The sequence below is a fragment of the Electrona antarctica genome (assembly GCF_951216825.1).
Source record: "Electrona antarctica genome assembly, chromosome: 10".
Taxonomy (NCBI): Eukaryota; Metazoa; Chordata; class Actinopteri; order Myctophiformes; family Myctophidae; genus Electrona; species Electrona antarctica.
The window spans coordinates 5681717-5695710 of NC_136791.1; the positions used below are offsets into that span (position 1 = coordinate 5681717).

Sequence of the window (13994 nt, forward strand, 5' to 3'; positions counted from 1 at the left end):
TATCAGACCTACAAGCTCGTGGCACGCTATGAGCTTGTAGATCTGCTATTTTTCAATAGCTAAAGCATAACATAATGCTAACACCAAAAGGGGTTCCCGCCCCAAAATGGGCTAGGCTACAGACTGCTGGGTTTTAAATCCGGAGGGCAGACACTGTCTGATCGATCACAAGCCACAGTGGGAATATAGTTGCATATAATTCAAATGCCTGTAGTGTACAGTACACTTTCAATGCAACACCAAGCTGTCAACCAGCGACAGACATGGTTAAGTACAATACAGACAAAGTATGAATGGAGAAGTGTTATTTGACGAAGCAGCACTTTGTGTGCAGTGAGAGCAAGCTCTAATAAGGTAGCCGTCTGTTTCTTATGGCACCACTGAGAGGAGTCCAGACACTTCTTGGACCTTTCCCTTCCCATAAGCAGCAGAGAGAGGTTGCTAATGAGGACATTTATCACCTCACTCACATCATTCCTGGTTGATGTTCACAGTTCGCTCTCAGTGGGATCTAATTTAGAGCGGGTTATGAATAGGCAGCAGCATTAATAGGCTCCATGGGAGACAGCTGTAATCCCCTGTGTAAATTGGGGAGGGGGGGGGGGGGGGGGGGCTGAGGTGATAAACGTGACTCTTCCACCATGATCCAAAAGCTTGAATTATACTGTGTGCCAAAACTGTACTCGCACAGAAAATAGCAGATCTACACGTGGCTCACATTGTGCCACAGCGCAACGTGTTGTGAGCTTGTAGGTCTGGTATTTTCAGCGTGCGACACACAGTGCAATTAAACCCCCTTCGAAATCAGCCATAGCCTAAAGGCGTCAGCCAACTATATGCCTCCGTCCCGTAAAATGCGGAGAAATAATGAGAGCAATTTTACACGTCAATCGTGTCTAAATTCCAATCCTCCCAGTTACCGCGACGAATCCCGTGAAGCCTGTAATTGGATGCTTTATTTGCTCATTATGTCGAAGAGTTCTGGCACAGAACCAGAAACTTCATTGCATGGCACAACTGAGCTAAATGTTTGGCCAGCAGCATTTCATGCATTAACCCATTTTGGGCGGGAAGCCCTTTTTGTGTTAGCATTATGTTATGCTTTAGCTATTGAAAAATAGCAGATCTACAAGCTCATAGCGCGCCACCGAGTGGCGCGCTACGAGCTTGTAGGTCTGCTATTTTTGAAAAATCGAAGAACGACTGACAGAAACATAGCTTTTTCAGAAAACTGTCAGGTTGTAGAAGACATTTTTAGAATCTGATCTCAGGTCAAAATGCATTATCTGTGAAACGAATTAGTGTGCTGTAAAATGCAGCGTCAGCCTCATGCCGTCTCTCTGCAACGATAACTCTGAAGCCAAACACTGACGTGTGTAAAAATGACATTGTGTTAATCTGTCCTTCCCATCCAGCTGTGTCCCTGGCTCTGGCCTTGAATGGAGTCTTCACAAACACTATCAAGTTGATTGTTGGCAGGTACAGTATGCACAGGGTAATTGAAGGCAACACACACGGTTTGCGCTAGCTGGCTCTTCTGTGTGTGTGTGTGTGTGTGTGTGTGTGTGTGTGTGTGTGTGTGTGTGTGTGTGTGTGTGTGTGTGTGTGTGTGTGTGTGTGTGTGTGTGTGTGTGTGCGCGCTGGCTCTTCTGTGGCGCAGGGGAATCAAATCCCCCAAAGATCCAATTTCAACCGAAAAAAAGTGAATTCCTCCACACACTATGATCTCTAAGCTCTATACACTGATTAATTGAATAAAAGATGTTTGATTTATTGAAAAAGGTTGACATTTTGGGCCCCAAGGACCTTTCTCTCTCTTTCTCTTCTGAGGCCTAGTTCACACGTACCAAACACCAATCAAGCAATGTTTGGTCGTTTTTGTTTCTTTGGGGCCACCACAATGCTTTTCCAATGGGAGTCACATGGTTTGATCAAACATTTGTGTTTGATTGCTGATTGCCGATTGCTCCCCCCTCATCAAACAAAAATGTTTGGTCAAACCATGTGACTCCCATTGAAAATTAATTGGAGCAGCAATCAAACAGCAATCAGACATCCCACACGGACCGAACATTTGTTGTGTACGTGTGTACGAAGCCTGAGAGACCAAAACATCAACCTTTTGCAATAAATCAGTGCAGAGGTGATTAGAGTGTGCAGGCAGAGTCAAATTGTACAGCCTAAGAAATTATATTTTAACCGCTTTCAAAAAATCTCTAGTTTTAAAACCACTAGCATAGGACATTGCATACATTCAAACAGATAATTAATATGCAACAGATATAAGACTATATAATGACATAACCATTTAAACTTCATAACCACTGAAAATTGCTGAAATACAAGCTCACAGTGCATAGCTGCTATTTTCGCCAAATGTTCACTCAGAATTTGTGTGCTTAATAAATGGGTATAGGGGACATTGACAGAACCACTGGAATAGTCTCAAACAGTCACACTCAATGCCCAGTTTGTGGCTCTGATTGGAATTTCTGACGTGTAGTATGGCCGAGCATAATAGGAAAACTCCATCTCATGTTTTATCCATGAATATGAACAGAAGGGAACAATTTGTGTCAAACATAATTGAAGTCTTTTTTTGTTGTGTTTTTTATCTCCCAGGCCCAGGCCAGACTATTTCCAGCGTTGCTTCCCAGACGGACAGGTGAACGCCAAGATGATCTGCACGGGAGAGCCGGATCTGGTGGCCGAGGGACGCAAGAGCTTCCCAAGCAGCCATTCCTCCTGTGAGTTAACAGTCACTCCATTCAAACTGCACGGCTGCCAGCAGTGAGAACACATTGCCACACATTGAGACACACATCAGAGGCAGACACGTTAACGGCATGTGGGCTGTTTGCTATTTGCCCAGCTTCCTCTAGGATGGACGTGTGTGTGTGTGTGCGTGTGTGTGTGTGTGTGTGTGTGTGTGTGTGTGTGCGTGCGTCGTGTGTGTGTTTCAGAACATCTCACCAAACAACTGATCCATCTTGAGTCCTGCAGCATGTTGAATAATTCAACATGCTGGTTTTGCTCCTGTCCAACAGCTACTTGTCTTGCTTGGTGGTACTATGTGGAGGTGTATATACTGTGGAGAGAGATCATCGGTCAATGACCTCCAGGGCAGGAATATATGCTCACCCTAGTGAAGAAAAAGATACAGCTCGTTTTGCATTTACACTTACCTACAATACTGCATTGGACATCACGGTTTATAGTATATTGTATTGGACAACAAAAAAGGAAGGATATAGGCATTGCCATCTGTTACAATATTTGTTACAGTATATAATACTGTTCCCCTTTCATTCAACGTTGACATTGTGTTATCACACTATACACATACACTGTATTGAATAGATTAGAAGATGATGTGGAATTAATCAGAGAGAGTATACACATATCAAATGTGAATCAGGAAGTCCAAGTGAAGCATTTACAACTCAAAATATTTAGCAACAATGATGACAATGATCACAGTTTTACAAGTAAAAATCACACCCGTGTGAACTGAGGGGCGATCATCATCGTACATCATCATACATTCATCTCATTCCGGCCAATCAGAATTTGCGTCCTCACCTTCGTCTTCAATGTTTGTGTTACGCAATGTTTGTGTTTTTAGAAAGAAGAAATAAGTTTTGTTTTGTTTTTCTTCTTTCTAATTATTTGATTGGCCCAAAACATTGTGTTTGTTGTCATGATTTGTCACAACTCGAGTTAGCTTTGTCCGCAGCGTAAACGTCTTTAAATAAATACTTTTTGAAAAGTCTATGAGGAAAATTAACGGGGAATTATTTTCCGGGTCTGGAAAGGGGGCGGGACTGCAACGCTCTATAGATTGTTATGCTGATTGGCTGACAGGCTGCTGAGATGACCTGTCCATTCCTTAACATTTTGCAGTAGAGGTCGTTGTCGCTCTTCTTCGTGTATGGAAACTCGGAACAGAAACCCTGAGTCTGTGAAGAGTTGACACCTTCCAGGATCCCTGGGCCATTGTCAAAGCTTTTACTACACATGGGTCAGCGGTGGCTCAGGGGTAGAGTGGCTGGATGGTAACCGTGAGGTTGCCAGTTCGAACCCGGGCTCCCCCAGAGTTACTGTCGAAGTGTCCTTGAGCAAGACACTGAACCCCAAATTGCTCCCGATGTGCTAGTTGGTGCCTTGCATGGTTTCCGCTGCCATCGGTGTATGAATGTGTGTGTGAATGGGTGAATGTAATGCACAATCTCTGTAAAGCGCCTTGGATAAAGGCACTATATAAATGCACCTTGGATAAAGGCGCTATATAAATGCACCTTGGATAAAGGCACTATATAAATACACCTTGGATAAAGGCGCTATATAAATGCACCTTGGATAAAGGCGCCTTTATAAATGCACCTTGGATAAAGGCGCTATATAAATGCACCTTGGATAAAGGCGCTATATAAATGCACCATTTACCATTTATGGGTTGTGAATGATGGCATGGAATACAGTTCTGTCGTTTTTGGAAGATTTCCGATGCCACCTCTGCGACTCTGAAAAGAAAACAACATCACTCTCACACTGAAAATGGGTGTCTGAACACTTCATATGGGTTGACCGGACATCTTTTCTGACCCTACGAGTGTGCTGTTTGTGCAACAAGCTTCTTGTTCTTTCCTGGCTTGATCTCCTTACACCCCCCCCCCCCTTCTTTGTTTTCTTGGAAAAACAACATGATGCACACACAAAATCACCCTCTTTTTTGAGGGGTGCTATGCCCAGCTTCGGTTGGGCCGCTGTGACAACTGAACTGCAAATGTCTATGTCTGTAGTGTGTTCTTACGGCCGGCGGGTCACTGTGGAAAATGCTGCTGCAAATGTTATATTGAAAAAAGGTTAAAAAACGACGCACTACGCACTGGAGTAGTTGTGCGAAAGTGCGCACGCACGCACGCACGCGTGCGCACACACGCACACGCACACACACACACACACACACACACACACACACACACACACACACACACACACACACACACACACACACACACAGTTTCAAGCCAGCTCTAATGGCCTCATGTTGTTGTGTAGTTAATCTGCCTGTGATTGAGAGAGCTGTTGATTGATTGTGTAACAGAGAGGTCCTCTGTTTCTTATTTTGCACAGTTATTTAGTAGCTTGGACAGTGTATTTTGCACAGGTATTTAGTAGCTTGGACAGCGTATTTTGCACAGTCATTATTGTTGAATGCACTGTTATTCAACCAAATACTGTAGTTCCACCTGGGGAGAGAAAGAAAAATGTTTGGCCTGGCCAATCGGCGGCAGCTAGAGGCGGGATCAAGGCATACACAGTGCTTCCTTGATCCCGCCTCTAGCTGTCGCTGATTGGCCAGGCCGTTTTGTGCCCGGGCATCAAGTCTGCCTGAGAGTTCCCAGATGGGAGCAGGAGGGGGGAACCCAGTGTACTCTCTGCTGCCCCATCTGGCGGAGTCAGGTTAATCACGATGGGCAGGTGCAATGTGGGTGATGGGTGCAATATTGTTTGAGAAGTGCAATAATGTGGAGTCTTGTTGTTGAGGTTTGATTGACGTAAAGTAAAGTACAGTAAACAATTTCAGCACACAAATGTGCAAATGTCTCCAAAATCACACAGACTTGCTTTATATATTATGCCCATCTGTTTCACTTTGGTATGACTCTCTCTCAACCTGGACATGTGATTAATTCCAGTCCAGTGGGCTGTTATCAAGCCTTTCTTAGTCCAATGTACTGTGACAATGTTTTGATCCACATGCATCACATCCTCTGATAAGAATATATTCAGCCTAATCAAACCATACTAAATGGTATGAAAATACCAATATTGTCTGTGTCACCATATTATATCCCATCTGTGCACCGTCCCACTAACTGCGCCGCATATAAGGCCTCTTTTTTTTTTAATGATTCCAGAACACAACGTGGTTGTGGCCGCAGCCCAGAGCATACAGGCAGAGCGCGCCAGGGATGGTTATATATATATATATTTATAATAATTAGGCTACATAAACGCTGCTGCCGCCTATCACAAGGCTTTTTATTTACATCATGGTTTTACATTCACCATCGCTGATGAGCAGCGCTTTGTAGGCGAGGAGGGAGGCTTGTTCAGGAACTCCATTATATCATATATGGCTCTGCATCAATGTAATAAATATGCGCTGTGAGCCAACGTGAGCCATGATGTCATACGTTTTGCGGATTCACCGTTTTGCCTGTTTACACGGAGAGGGGATAAAACGGCGTTCTCAAAGATTTCCACTCTGGGAGGTGGTTTCACTTTGTTGCGTTTTCACCTCCTGAAAACACCGTTCTCGTCTAAAGGGACACCAGCAAACGATACTTTATTTAGCCGTTTTCTATGAACACCGTTCTCGTGTAAAGACCACCTAAGTTTCCCTAAAATAGTGCCCTCAGTTAGAAGGACATACAGTAATGGGCATGTCTCTCTTATTTGTTTACTTATTTTTGTACTTATTATTTACTTAGTATGTGGTGTGATAAGCTATACAGTTATTACAGTAGGACACTGACTGTTTCTTAGGCAGCCAAGACAAAATGCTTTATCTCAGGCCTGACATCAGTCTTCAGATATATTGCATTCCAAAGCTCAGCGGATTCGATTTTCTGAGATTAGATTTTTTATTTCTCCCTGTAGGTAAGTGCGTGCGTAACAGAAATTGGATAAGACAAGAATGTAGAAAGTGAAAAACAAACCCACCCATACACAGTGTACCCGTAACCAGACAGCAATAAAACCAAGCAAAATAAAGCAAAACAGATATACCAATAAGCTTCAGCTGGGACAGACAGTCATAACTGCCCACTTGTTATTCATTCTCAACACAACGGACATTAATCTAAACCTCGTCTCTGAGCAGCCATTAAAAACTATTGCTAAATAGATTTTCTTTTTAAACCATAAACCCTTGACTGCTTGTTTTTGGCCAGTGTTTACAGTCAATACTAGAAAGTAGGATCGCCGCCAGGACGGAATTGCGTACCCAGTTAAGGGTCTACAATATTTGTCCAAATTTCACCTCCCTTTTACGCTGTATTTGTGTTATGACAGTAACATTTGATTGATTGATAAAAAACCGGCACCCCTTTTTCCCCTCACTGTATATGTTTCTTTTCCCTTTTTTACCTCCTTTATGATGAATTCCTGTTCTGTTCGTTGGCTGTATAGAAGTGTCTATTTGTAGCCTACGTCTCTAAATGTTTTGATGATTTGAACATGGTGGACCCTCTTGTAAACAAGTGTAATGCTTTATTGGGTCGTCCACTCACAGTTAACAGTCTTTGTATTGAGTTTGTGCTGAAATGTACTGTAATTCTGCAAACGGTTAATACATATTTCAATCAATCAATCAAATTGATTGATTGATTGATTCATTATTGTTTTCCTTTATTGTATCAGATTAATCTATCGATTTGTACAAAACTCAATTGCCCACCTTCTCAGATGAGATAGGATCCAACAGGAAGCACGCACATCTCCAGAGATTCTACAGGTGCTGGTCAAAAATATATACGTACAATGAAAAGGAAGGGATGTCCGCACACTGTTTTCTCTGCTCCCAGGAAAATTCTTTATTGAACAACGTTTCAACCCTTGTGGGTCTTCGTCAGGTAATCTACAGTACCCACCTGACGAAGACCCACAAGGGTCGAAACGTTGTTCAATAAAGAATTTTCCTCGGAGCAGAGAAAACAGTGTGCGGACATCCCTTTTCATTTTCACCTTCTCAGATGACCATGACTTGGCTGAAGCTTGGGTTACAATACCAGAATGCCAATGAAGATTTCCTTTTCCTGCGAGTCTCAGTGCACAGGTGGTTAACTCTTTGTCTGCCGAAGGTAGTTAAACCCTGCCAGGGCATATTAATCACTATAGGTTTCATTTCCGCTTTACCGGCATGGAGACCGGCATTGTAAAGATCGACTAATATTAGCATCAGCTCACCCTGTTTACCTTTCTGATGCGACACAATCACAAATCACATCCGATCCTCTGATGGATCATCATAACCACGGACAGTGCTCGAAGTTTCAGAGATACGAGGCATAGAAAATCCTACTTTGAACGGAGGTCTATGGGGGCTGTGTGCAAAAACTCCTGGTGCTGGGGCCTGGGGGTGACGGAGACGTTGCCTAGCAACCAGACCAATGTTAAAAGTTGATTTTCATACAGGGGTCAAGGGGTCACTTCAGAAAAAAGTGAAATGGAGGAAATGTTCAGGAAAATACACATTTAATGCAAACTTCTGTCTCTGCAATTCTGTCTCTGTTAGGCAATTGAAAGGTAGATGGAATAATCAACACAAAGTACTTTTAAAACTGTTTTTCTTTAGCATTTGAGCTAATTCATTTCTAATGAGTCACAAACTTTCTGTCGTAGGCTAAATGTTTCTTTTTTTGACACGAACGTATTATACAAAGTATGTAAGTAAGTAAGTCAGAGAGGTTTATTGTCGGTATCAGCCAGGGAGCGGGAGTCAAGTCTATCCCCGTTTAAATGTGCTAGACCTCTGGGAGATGGAATGCTGAGGTGGAGCGCCACACCTACCACTTTAGACCGCACAACATCAAGCCGTGCTACTCATGTGCTGAGTTGGCGGTGCCTGTGGTGCCCGGTAACCATAGAGTATATAAAAGGATAGAGGTGCCCGGTAACCATAGAGTATATAAAAGGATAGAGGTGCCCGGTAACCATAGAGTATATAAAAGGATAGAGACTGAACTGGCGCGAAGCTCCGCCCCCCCAGCTATTCATGTCAGTGGAAGTTGCTCAGTGGCGTTTTGAAGCACCCGGAAGACTGCCGGAAGTACCGTCTCAGAACGTCTACTTCCGCATTTGACCACCAAATTTTGGTGGTCAAATGCGGAAGTGCAACCGAGCGCTCAATGTTAAAGCCCAGCTGCACGGGGTTTCCCGGTCATGAATCCACGGGTCCGCCTGTGGTCCCTCCTCCTACGCAAACTCCGTTCACTTCATGGGGCCAGTCCAATGGCCCCATGAAAGCCTCTTCTACAAACATAGACTTCTATTGAATGGGGACAACTGGAAGAATTGAATGGGGACAACCATTTACGGAATGCATTGCAGTCTATGCCTCTATGGGCTCGCGCGAGTACATGAACCACTGACGTGACCGGGCTGTTTTCTGCCCCCTCAATATCGCAACTCTTCTATTAGATGGCTCTGCCCATGAACTTGCGGTCGAAAGGCGAGTGCTCTACCGACTGAGCTACCCAGACAAAGTATGACAGTCTCAAGTGTCTCAACAGACATACTGTACAAGCAGCATACAGTATTGTATCCGTATAGCATGAATGTGATTTTTTTGTGTAAATTTAAATGTGGTTCATGCTTGAGAATCAGACAAGTCTAGATTTCCCATAGCATAACGTCACTCTCAGGGGGACACGGTGGCACAGTCGGTAGTGCTGTCGCCTCACAGCTAGAAGGTCCTCGGTTTGATTCCCGCTGGGGGGCGCTGTGGGCGCTGGGGGCGCGTTCCCTCCTCTGCGTCATCAGTGCCCATACCCAAGGCGGAGTTGGCGAAAGGGCCTTTCTCTGTGGAGTTTGCATGTTCTCCCCGTGTCCCCTATAGGGTAGGTACCCTCACAAAAAACATGCTGGTCTCTAAACTACCTCCCCCTGGCCAGCCGGGGCACCTGATGGAGGGGAAAGGAACTGGTCGGAATATCGTGTTCCTTTCATGCGCTACGTCCGGCCGGGGAAACTCTCCCTTGCAGGCTCCACATGCATAGAAGGAAGCATGAGGTCAGTCCGTTGCCCCCCCCCCCCCCCCCCCCCCCCCCCAGGTTGGCAGAGGAAGTGTGGCGCCCAGGATTACATTAGATAATTGACACTGGGTGAAAAAATGGGTTGCAAAATCATGGAACAAACAAAAAAAAACTCACCCTCATCTTATCAGCCACATTTCCTTTCTTCATCTCTAAGTAGCGTATGATTACTGTAAAATTTCCCCCACACGCACGCAGGCAGAAGCACACACACACACACACACACACACACACACACACACACACACACACACACACACACACACACACACACACACACACACACACACACACACACACACACACACACACACACACACACACACACACACACACACACACACACACACACACACCTTACAGCCATTATTTGTTTACCTTCTGTTTTAATTTGTTCTCTCTACTGTTATTGTCCTCTTGCTCTGTAAGCACTTTTGATTAAATGTAATTATAATTACAATTATAATATTATTAATATTTATTTGTTGTGTCGTGAGATGATGAGCCATGCAGTAATCTATACTCATAGCCTCAAATCATAAAGCACATTGTTCTGTTGCGACAATTGTGAATGAATAATCAAATGAAATGAGATTTTCTTCTGGCAGCCCATTTCATATTCAGTTCATGCAGTAACTTGTGGCTCCACTGTAGGATTAATAATAATAATAAAACTTTATTTGTATAGCACCTTTCATGACATGAAATGCAGCTCAAAGTGCTTTACACAAAAAAAAGAAAAGAAAGGCAGGACATAAACAATACAGTGAGGACATGAATAACACATTGTTTAAAAAAAAAAGACAAATAAATCAATTAAAAGCAAGGGTGTAGAAGTGGGTCTTGAGCTGTGCTTTAAAAATGTCTACAGAGGCTGCCTGTCGAAGGTACAGTGGGAGTTTGTTCCACGCCGTCGGCCCGTAGAAGCAAAAAGCTGCTTCCCCGTATTTTTTAGTTGCCATTGTGGCGGTTTGGGACATATTTCGGCAGGCAGTCATGTAGGTAGGAAGGTGCGAGACCATTGAGAGCTTTATAAACAAGTAAAATAATTTTAAAATCAATCCTAAAAACAACCGGAAGCCAGTGCAATGAAGCCAAGACTGGAGTATGTTCTCTCATCTTAGTTCTAGTTAAGACTCTGGCTGCTGCATTTTGGACAAGTTGTAATCTGTCAGTTGTTTTCTTAGGCAATCCAGAAAAAAGTGCATGATGAATATCTTCTGTGAAAGAAGAAGGATTCTCACCCTTGATTGTTTTGATGTCTATCAGATAATAACCAGAAGAAAACATGAGGAGCCATGATGACAATGGTTTTCAGTGGAAACACTTTGATTTATAAAACCCCAAAACAACCAAACTGAAACACATGGCAAGAGGGGTGCTTACTGCATTTACCCTAGTGTTGAGGGGTGCTTACTGCATTTACCCTAGTGTTGAGGGGTGCTTACTGCATTTACCCTAGTGTTGAGGGGTGCTTACTGCATTTACCCTAGTGTTGAGGGGTGCTTACTGCATTTACCCTAGTGTTGAGGGGTGCTTACTGCATTTACCCTAGTGTTGAGGGGTGCTTACTGCATTTACCCTAGTGTTGAGGGGTGCTTACTGCATTTACCCTAGTGTTGAGGGGTGCTTACTGCATTTACCCTAGTGTTGAGGGGTGCTTACTGCATTTACCCTAGTGTTGAGGGGTGCTTACTGCATTTACCCTAGTGTTGAGGGGTGCTTACTGCATTTACCCTAGTGTTGAGGGGTGCTTACTGCATTTACCCTAGTGTTGAGGGGTGCTTACTGTATTTACCCTAGTGTTGAGGGGTGCTTACTGCATTTACCCTAGTGTTGAGGGGTGCTTACTGTATTTACCCTAGTGTTGAGGGGTGCTTACTGCATTTACCCTAGTGTTGAGGGGTACTTACTGCATTTACCCTAGTGTTGAGGGGTGCTTACTGCATTTACCCTAGTGTTGAGGGGTGCTTACTGCATTTGAATACTGGACAACTCACCCCGGTGCCTGCCCGTTTTTCCTCCCGGAATTTTCCCCAGTGAGGGGGATAACGTTGTAATATGCTATTGGCTGTTTGTATTCTGTGAACAGACTTCACTGTAGTAGCTTTTCATAAATATATTTGTACTTAGGCTGTCTGCTGTCGTGAATGTTTATAGTTAGAGAAACACACAAAATCTGCTCTCCCACCGACGTCATGTGTCCGTTTATCTCCAGCCGTACAGACTCCATTTGACGCGTCTTATCTACTTTAATACCCACATAGCCTACAACAACTTCTGTGAACAGACTTCACTGTAGTAGCTTTTCATAAATATATTTGTACTTAGGCTGTCTGCTGTCGTGAATGTTTATAGTTAGAGAAATTCAAAGTCCAGCCGTCTGCTGTCCAGCCTCTCCCACCCCTCACTGGGGAAAATTCCGGGAGGAAAACGGAAAAGGGGTGAGTTGTCTTGTTACCCTGCATTTACCCTAGTGTTGAGGGGTGCTTACTGCATTTACCCTAGTGTTGATTTTGACAGCACATTTTGATTTTAGTTTAGTCATAGTCTTTGGAATGAAACTTCATTTAGTTTTAGTCATATTTTAGTCATCTGGAAACGACTAAATCTACAGTTGATTTAGTCAACTAAAATGTATTTTGTCAGTGCCTTGATGGCGTCGTGTTGGCTGATTTTACACTTGGTTGCATGCTGAAAATAGCTGAAAAAAGTTCACAACGCGCTGTGAGCTTGCAGATCTGCTATATTCGGAGCGCAACCAAAAATAAAATGGCTTGTCTTTTAGTTCTACTGGATCTCTTCTCCTAACATTTAGTTCTACTGGATCTCTTCTCCACTAGTCCCTCCCTAACATTTAGTTCTACTGGATCTCTTCTCCACTAGTCCCTCCCTAACATTTAGTTCTACTGGATCTCTTCTCCACTAGCCCCTCCCTAACATTTAGTTCTACTGGATCTCTTCTCCACTAGTCCCTCCCTAACATTTAGTTCTACTGGATCTCTTCTCCACTAGTCCCTCCCTAACATTTAGTTCTACTGGATCTCTTCTCCACTAGTCCCTCCCTAACATTTAGTTCTACTGGATCTCTTCTCCACTAGCCCCTCCCTAACATTTAGTTCTACTGGATCTCTTCTCCACTAGTCCCTCCCTAACATTTAGTTCTACTGGATCTCTTCTCCACTAGTCCCTCCCTAACATTTAGTTCCACTGGATCTCTTCTCTACTAGTCCCTCCCTAACATTTAGTTCTACTGGATCTCTTCTCCACTAGTCTCTCCCTAACATTTCGTTCTACTGGATCTCTTCTCCACTAGTCCCTCCCTAACATTTAGTTCTACTGGATCTCTTCTCCACTAGTCTCTTCCTAACATTTAGTTCTACTGGATCTCTTCTCCACTAGTCCCTCCCTAACATTTAGTTCTACTGGATCTCTTCTCCACTAGTCCCTCCCTAACATTTAGTTCTACTGGATCTCTTCTCCACTAGTCCCTCCCTAACATTTAGTTCTACTGGATCTCTTCTCCACTAGTCCCTCCCTAACATTTAGTTCCACTGGATCTCTTCTCTACTAGTCCCTCCCTAACATTTAGTTCCACTGGATCTCTTCTCTACTAGTCCCTCCCTAACATTTAGTTCCACTGGATCTCTTCTCTACTAGTCCCTCCCTAACATTTAGTTCTACTGGATCTCTTCTCCACTAGTCTCTCCCTAACATTTCGTTCTACTGGATCTCTTCTCCACTAGTCCCTCCCTAACATTTAGTTCTACTGGATCTCTTCTCCACTAGTCTCTTCCTAACATTTAGTTCTACTGGATCTCTTCTCCACTAGTCCCTCCCTAACATTTAGTTCTACTGGATCTCTTCTCCACTAGTCCCTCCCTAACATTTAGTTCTACTGGATCTCTTCTCCACTAGTCCCTCCCTAACATTGTACTGTAGTTTCTATTTGTTGACAAAATTGTCAATATATTTAGTGTTCCTCGGTGAAGAAGGTAGCCGACAAACATTTTTCCTCATATAGTTTGTCGACGAAACCAACAATAATTTACCCCCATCGTCACTATGATTGACATACCTGATTGACACACGTCAATATGATTGTATGTCAATATGATTGACATACCCCATCTATGAGGTTCATGACGTGGCATTAGAAAAACCAGAGTG

At 43.6% G+C, this 13994-nt stretch overlaps 1 protein-coding gene across 1 annotated transcript in view; it reads left to right on the plus strand.

The window, feature by feature from the left end:
• plpp4 (phospholipid phosphatase 4) overlaps positions 1-13994 on the plus strand; it is a gene marked incomplete at both ends in the record, with an annotated part of 123931 nt that overhangs the window by 91225 nt on the left and 18712 nt on the right. The window contains 2 exons of the mRNA XM_079511791.1: positions 1416-1479; positions 2623-2747. Coding sequence (XP_079367917.1) covers positions 1416-1479; positions 2623-2747 — 189 coding nt within the window. The remainder of the gene's footprint in view (positions 1-1415; positions 1480-2622; positions 2748-13994) is intronic.